The following is a 7,856-nucleotide window of genomic DNA, read 5'->3' as shown; positions in this document are numbered from 1 at the left end:
GCGCCTCGGCTCGGAACGAGGCCCCTCGTAACCGAGTCTGTGTTTTTTGCAGGCACCGACCGTCACGAGCTCACTTCCTGGAAGAGCTTCCCGTCTATTTTCAAATTCTTTGCCGAAGCCTCTGAGGCCAAGAGCAGCTCCCTGAAGCCGGCGCTGGCGCGGCGCTCGCACCGCATCAAGCACGAAGAGCTGTAAGAGCAGCGCGAGCGCGACGGGGCGGGACGCCGGGACGCACACTCGAGCCTGCACCGCCGGCCCCTCGCCGCTCGTCGCCAGCGAGCAGACGCCCAGCCCCTCATTAGATTGTTTTCTTCCCAGAGCACAGGGTCGTGATATATACATCTAAATAGCGTTTTGCATTATTTCTAGATGAGTGCAACTGTCAAAGCAATATGGGTTCACCGGTCTGCTTCCTGCGGGCCGAGCTCGGCTTCGCGCTGCCTCCCCGCCCCGGCCAGGCCCCCCTTAATCACGTTTATTTTTTTCCCCTCTCCCAGCAGAAGCAAACTTTTATTCTAGACTTCAAACTTCCCTTTTCAGTAGGTTTTTCACTGAGGGCGTCTTAGGCCTCCTTTTTTAAGGAAGTTGCCCCCTCACACCCAGAAAAGCCAAATTTAAATTCAGAGCATGAATGCCATGATGTATTGTAGTTTGGGGAGCGCAAATGGTTCTCTCCCTAACGATCTATTTTCATTTCCAGACCAGAAGAAAAACTTTGCATAAAAAAATCTATGAAGTACTGAATGCACATTACCGCTGAAAATCTTTGCCAGTTGAATATGACATTTTTTACACAAGTCTCTAAAACATAACGTGGAACAAATCTTTAAGTACATGTGTGAAGGCCCCCTTTTCAATGGAATTTCCAACTTTATCATTAGAATTGACTTTACTTTTTAAAATATAATGTATATTGAGTGGCATTGTAATTTAGATAGCATACTTAAATTTTGCTTTTTTAATCTTAATGTGGGTAAAGTTTGTTAATCCTGACTAGAATGATCTATTCTGATCTTTCATGGAGTTAGACCCTTTTAGGGACAGAATTTTTATCGTCATCGGGAAAATGTACCCGTGTACTCTTGAGCCTTTCCTTCTGGAAGGCTAAGTGGGCTAAAATGATTCTTTTAGTTTTCTGCTCCAACAGAAAGGGAAAGACCTGCTGTGAAAGATTTTTCTCCTCTCAATCCAGTGATACAACTTTTAGCAGTCCACTTCCTCTGTAGGGTTGTGCCCTACACTTTCAGCTATTAACTATTTTAATCCAGCTAAGATCTGGCCAACACTGTGAAATATAAGAGGTAAAATAAGTTAAGATTTTGCTGACTTTTACATCAAATATTAAATCTTAACATTATCATTTTAATTACTTGAAGAATTTAATTACCTAGTGAGGATTCTGTTTCTAATAGATGAGGATCTGAATTTAATCTTCATTTGTTTGTGAAGTATATGCAACAATATGACCGCCTTACTTGAGGACATGATAAAATGTACCCAAAATGACTTAGAATTGTCTGCCTCCTCAGAAAAAAAATAACTTAAAATAACCACCTCATGAGTCAAATGTTTTTATATTATGAACTGATTTCAGCAACGTTTTAAAATTGATAACATCTTTGGTATACAAATATAGTTACTAGTTCATGTAGTTTTAAGAATGGCAAATTAAAGTGATATTTTTCAATGATCATATATGCATATACTTTCCGAGTTATTTTAGAAACAACATAGGAAAAATCAAAACATCATATTATCTAGCTTCTGGATAAGTTAAAATGTGTAACCCCAACAATGCCAAGCCCTTCGGTCTGCAGTCTTTTCTATTCTAGAAGTAATGGTGAACTGTATGAAAGAGGTAACTTCCATTGAGAGGATTTGAGAATTGATGTAGATTGAATATATTTTTCAAAGTGTTATAAACTGTGTTTCCAAAACATGAAAATATTCACGGGAAACTAATTCTGTTGCCTTTTTTTTAAAATCAGCACTTATGAGATGCTAAATTTGTGATGCTTCTGCAGCTGAATTAGAGCAAAGTAAATATGCTCAGCTTATAAACCAAATCACTCCTGTTTCTTAGATTTTCTCACCTCTCTTCTTAAAAAACCGTTACTTTTAACTAGAGTAAATCACTGTTAAATTGCCTTTAATAGTTTAAAACTACCGGGTTGTTAGGCCTTATTTAACTATCTATAGAGCTATTTGCAATCTTAAGCTGTGTAAATGTAATTTCTACCTGTGAATCTGAGCTGTGGCCACCGGAAGAGAGCTAGGCAAACCATCCCAGACCTCCAACTGATAACTGAGAAGATTCTTTGCAATGTAGGCTTTCTTAACCTGTTGATTATAGGTCTGTTGGTATAAATGTAATAATATCTTCACCACAATTTTGCTGGAGTAACAATGATCAGTTGGTAGCAGCTCTTCTGCTTCAAGGCGACAAGTGTTAATATTTTTGCTCTGATCTCCCCAATTTGGTTTCTTTAGACAGGGTTTGTTTTGTGTTTTTTTGGAGAGTAGAGGTTTACATTTAGGATGTGGATTTTCTTTTTAATTATATACTCGGTTCTTACAGCAAGTGGAATGGGGAGCAGAGTTGTTGATAAATCTGAGATTCAAAATCATCCTGTTAAAACTTAAAAAGCTAGATATTGCAATGCTTTGGAACTTTCTAAAGGTACCTAACCAGGCAGCCATTAAAAGTTTTTATGATATTTGAAGGGGACGGGGGGAGTCTACTTGTAATAATTGTATTTTTCTCAAGTTTCCACCTTGTGCTTCAACCTGGATTACATTATTGTGTATACCAAAAGTAAAGCACAGGAGTTTCCTATATATTATATATTTCTGTTTGCCATTTTAAAATAAAAACAATTTTCCCAACAAGCAGTGGTGTGTTATTCTTGTTCAAAAGTTCATTTATTCATGTGTAGATGTTAATAAAAGCAGAAACTTGCATGATGGGATACCATTCATCAATATTTTAAACCTTATAGCTGTTTAGTATTACTATTATTGTTGCTGTAAGATAATATCCTAACTCTGGTTGAGTCACTATTTGGCTTGGACCTTTCACAAAGCTACCATTTTTTAATACATTTGTTTTTAATATCTAAAATATCTCCTTAGCTACAAGGAAATTTGAACCCATTGTTAATCATTTTATAAAATACACCTTAGTATACAGTAAACAACTATGTTTTCCAAAAGGAGTGTGGCGAGATTAAATTGTTCCCAAATCCCAATATAAATCCCTGATGTATTACACAGTCTAATCTGAAAATATCTTTCTTACATTTATTTTACAGCTTTTCCTTCTTCAAAACCTATAACTCCTTTGAGAGAGTGTGGGTGACAAAATATGTTAACTATATTATCAGTGCTAATAAGTTAGTGGTTGTTTTTGGCTTTTTTTAATGTTTCTTGGATTATCTGAGTTTCAATCCAAACATTTGTGTCTCCTCATAATCATTGTCTGTAACTGTAAATTGGCAGGTTCATTTTGGTGTCTGTAATCCTGATTCATTAAGAAATATTACTTTACAGAAAGCCTAAAAATTTCTCCAAAACTTTGCCTATGCCACTGTAGAGGAAAAAAAAAAAGTCTTTAAATAAATGTGTGATATTCTCATCTTTGAAATATGGGTGGCCAGAAAAGGGAGGGAAAGTAGTGGTGGTTATTTTATGATTACTTAATAGGGGCTGTAATAATATAAAATAAAAGACTCCAGGAGGTACTCGCTTTCAAAAATTGAATACTTTCCTTCCTTCCTTCCTTGTATGGAGTGACCGAGTGGGAGTCTCTTGAATTGTTCGTCTTCCTTTTATCTAATATTCTATTAATCTCCAAAAAGATCAGTTTGAGTCTGGGAAAGGGTTTTTAATCAACACTTCACAGAGCTTAAAGCTACCCTACCTAAAGTGTCAGCTTTGTTAGACGGTTTTAGATTTAAAGCATTGCAACTGTCAAGCACTGTACTAAAAGTAAAGAATGTACACCAAGTGGAAGATGTTGAAAAGAGGGAAATAGCACAAAGTCGATTAACGGAGATTCAAGAATAGAAGTAACCATCAAAGCATTCCAGCGCTTATCTCAAAATCTATGTAGGGTTATAAAAAAAAAGCAACAATGATAGTTTTAAACCTCACACTTAGGAGGGATGAATGTTGATTTAATTGATTCATTTGGATCGATGTTTTTAAAGTTTCACATCACTGATCTTTCATGTAGTGATGTCTTTAGCAGTCAGTGGTCTGACATGAGCCTTCTCAGATTTCATCAGTGGGACTCTCCATGACATCTGAAATTATGCAACAGCCTGTGCGACGGTAACTTTGGAATTGGGAGACCTCAATGCCAAAGAGCATGGTTAGATTGAAGAACTCTTGTTAATTCTTAGCACAAAGGTTTTAGAGGAGCAGTAATTGTAAATGAACCATAAAGGTTAAAGTCACCAAATATTATATAGTGGGCTTTAATTGCTAGGTAGGAGAAAATCATCCTCAAAGATTGACCATTAAGTGGATATCATGCAGTGACCAGAATTTTCCCCTTGAATGTAAAAATCTTGAAAATGGAAATTTGACTTAATCCATGAGGCCTTCTAGGAAACTTTTCCCATTCCTTTGCCTTGAGATTTGTCAAAAAAAAAAATCACTATATTTTTGTATTGTTGGAGTTGAGTTCTATTTAAAACAGACATGAAACATGTTTCCAGGAAAAAAAATCAAGGGAGGACCTGCATCTTTCCAGATCATTCAGCTTTTTCTTTCTTGGCTATTACATCTGGTAATATGAGAGACTGTCATAGGTAAAATAATGTTGAACTGTACTTTGCAGCCAGACTGCAATACCAATACAAAGAATCTGAAATGAAAAGACAACCAACACCCTAAGAATGATATGTCTCTTTTAAAGTTTACAATTTGAATAATGAACTTGGATAGAAACTTGGCAGGAAAACAAATCATGGCACCATCACATCACCAACCATTTTCACTTTTCTGTCCAATTTCAGAGTGCATGTGTTTGTGAGTATTTCACTAGATCAGTGACAGCTCTTTATTTGCATAATTATATGCTCTGGTCTGAAGAGAAAACTAACCCCCAAATTTCATGGGTCACCAAACTGCAACAATCAATGTTTTATCACGTATGCTAAGCAAAATCTAAGAAGCTATATGAAGTTTCTTGGGGAGTTTTTACTCCTCAGAAAATTAAAGAGTTTTCCTCTCCTGAATAGATTCAAAATCTTTCCAAGTTCTTTGTAACTGAATTCTGTTTGAAGGCAAAACTAGAGATTAACATGTAGATCTGGATCTTAGACTCACTAGCATTACTTCAAAGTGACTTAAGAAGAGCAGCATTTTGGGAACACTAAACTTTTAAATTCTAAGTACTGTCCTTCATGCTATGAGGGGGAAAAATTATTGGTCAAATTATGCTTAGCCAAAATGAAGTCTGAATTAACTACAATTGAATATAAAGTTTATTTCTTTGAAATAACTCAGGGTTATGTTAAAGACCTAATAGAAAAATATGTATATATGCCACATACGTATACATATTCAGCCATGAAATGCATATGCCCATTTCACCAGAAATAGATAATATATATAGTATGTCTTTTCAGTACCTGTAACATAGTAGGTACTCAATGTATGTTGGTCATCAGGACTGTTTGTAAACTTATTTTCTTTTGAATAAATTTTTCATGTTCAAATTCTGCAAGGCATTGAAATAAAAATTTTTAATGCCTCAAGTTCATTTGTATCTGTAGATTCTCTTTGTATATAATCTATGTTTGTGTATAAAGTGGCTTTATATCATTAAAGAAAAGTTTATTTAAATTGTTGGTGTCTTTAGTTTGTAGGCAATCTGCCAGACTTGAAATACAATGGAGCATAGAGACACATGCAGAGAGTGATTGTTTGTTGTAAGTTATTAAAATCCTGGAAAATAAAACCTTACCTAGGCTATTCGGGAATACACTGGGTGCATGATTTAACTCTACTGCACAAGGGCTTAGATATGAGTTTCATTTAAAAGCATATAATAAAAATGCCTTTTATTTGAAGTGATTTGTTTGTATCATAACAGTTTATCAGGCATTATACTGTCATCAAGAAAAATGTTAGGAAAAAGAAACATGGAGCAGAAAAGTTTAAGAATTGCATAGTTTTGAAATACTCTCTACCTTGAAGGATGAGCGGTCTTTAGGTCAGGTATCAGAAGTTTCCTAAACTACTTCAAGTGAAAAAAATCAATTTCCCCCAAGTTTTTAATTAAAGTTGAATTACAAATGAAAGACTTTTTTTTCTTTTAGTCTAAAAGTTTAAAAATCTGCTTATCAGGAACACTACTGGGGAGTCACCCCATCTCACCTTACTGAAATGTTCACCTAGTTATACTCCCTCTTGGGCCACCCCCATCATCTACCTCCCCAGAAATTGCTGTTTGTACTGAAGCTCTTGGATTCTTCTTGGTGAAAATTCCTCAAAATTGAGTCTGCAAAAACAAATACATACAAGGTTAGCATTTTTATCAAACAAAATGAGTTGGTAAGCGAATGAATTAATGCTACTGTCTAAGAAATAAAGACAAAGATAAAAAGTACTAGTAAAATCCTCCTAGATGACTAAAGGTTTATAGGTTGAGGACCTATGTGCCTCTGAGTTAGATGAACTTGCATTCTATTTTTTAAGGTATAAATTCTTAAAGGGGAAGTAATAGGCGACATGTATACCTAATTACTTTTTTTTTCTTTATTTGACCTTTATGGGAACCTGGCTATGAGTTTCACGGAAGGCTCTCAGTTTTATACTCTGCCTGGGCACAGAGAAATCTGTTATTTCCCACTGAATTCCACACATGAAGGGATTGACCCTAGAGCTGAAAGGCCTAGATATTCTCTTTTTATCATTTTTCATTTCTTTTGGCTCAAGTGCCACCTAATCCCATTGTGTCTGAAAAAAGTATCTCTGATCCAGTTCATCTTCATGTACCTCCAAATATTTTTTCCAAAGGTTTATTTTTTGTTTGTTTTTAATCATCAATGTTTTCCTAATAAATGTTTATAACTTTCCTGGGTACTTACATAATCAGGATTTATCAACTTAAGAAATATTAATGGTTTGTTATGGTGGTGTGGGTTTAGGGGGGTGTTTTGTGAGTTTTTTAAATCTTTATTGTTGAAAATATTACATATGTCCCCTTCGCCCCCCCCCTCCCGCATTGACCCCTTCTGCCTGCCTGTGAGTGTTTTTTAATTCTTTTTTTGCTTTTGCTTTGCCTCAGTAAATTACTTAATATCATCCCCTGGAATAACCAGCTCTAAAAATAACCCTAGCACAGTGTCACAATTTGGCTTTCATACAGTTTTGAAAGAAAACCATTAAAATTGCATTGATCTCACAAATATTGATCTAGTGCTTGATATCAAATATCATATGAGATGCTGTCAGTTGCTGCTGATCATTGTGTCAGCTGTTTGAATTCCTGTCCTTTCCCTTCTTCATTGTCACATGGATTCAAGTTACTGAGACTAACATTTTCATGATTAACACAATTAAGATAAATTTTGTTCTGTTTTTTCTTTCATATTTCTAGTTTGACCAAACATAGTATTCTACCTGCAGTTGTGTCACATGATTATGTGTGTGTATACACACACTTTTGTAAAAGCATGTGTTTTACACCTGTTTGTAAAAACATTTTTAAAGTGATTCATCTACTAGGTAGCTTATGTTTCAATTTAGTTCTTTATGAAAATTTGAAATAATTTGTATCTGTATCCTGCTTTCTTTCTGGTCACCTGTCTTTTAAGAAATCACAATTTGTTAATAGATTGCAG

General features: G+C 35.3%; 1 protein-coding gene across 2 annotated transcripts in view; it reads left to right on the top strand.

Moving 5' to 3' along the window:
* Positions 1-2,886, top strand: part of FAM172A (family with sequence similarity 172, member A) — a 357,065-nt gene extending 354,179 nt beyond the window's left edge. The window contains exons 11-12 of one of the 2 annotated variants that reach the window (XM_014543960.1): positions 53-191; positions 701-2,886. In XM_014543960.1, coding sequence (XP_014399446.1) covers positions 53-191; positions 701-743 — 182 coding nt within the window. In that variant the 3' untranslated portion in view covers positions 744-2,886. Of the gene's footprint in view, positions 1-52 lie in introns of both variants that reach the window. The other variant, XM_014543961.1, reaches the window with a different exon arrangement.
* The last annotated feature ends 4,970 nt before the right edge of the window (positions 2,887-7,856 follow it).

Source organism: Myotis brandtii, unplaced genomic scaffold, assembly GCF_000412655.1.
Source record: "Myotis brandtii unplaced genomic scaffold, ASM41265v1 scaffold344, whole genome shotgun sequence".
NCBI lineage: Eukaryota > Metazoa > Chordata > Mammalia > Chiroptera > Vespertilionidae > Myotis > Myotis brandtii.
Note: the sequence above shows the minus strand (reverse complement) of the source record. Positions and strands in the feature narration are given on the sequence as shown.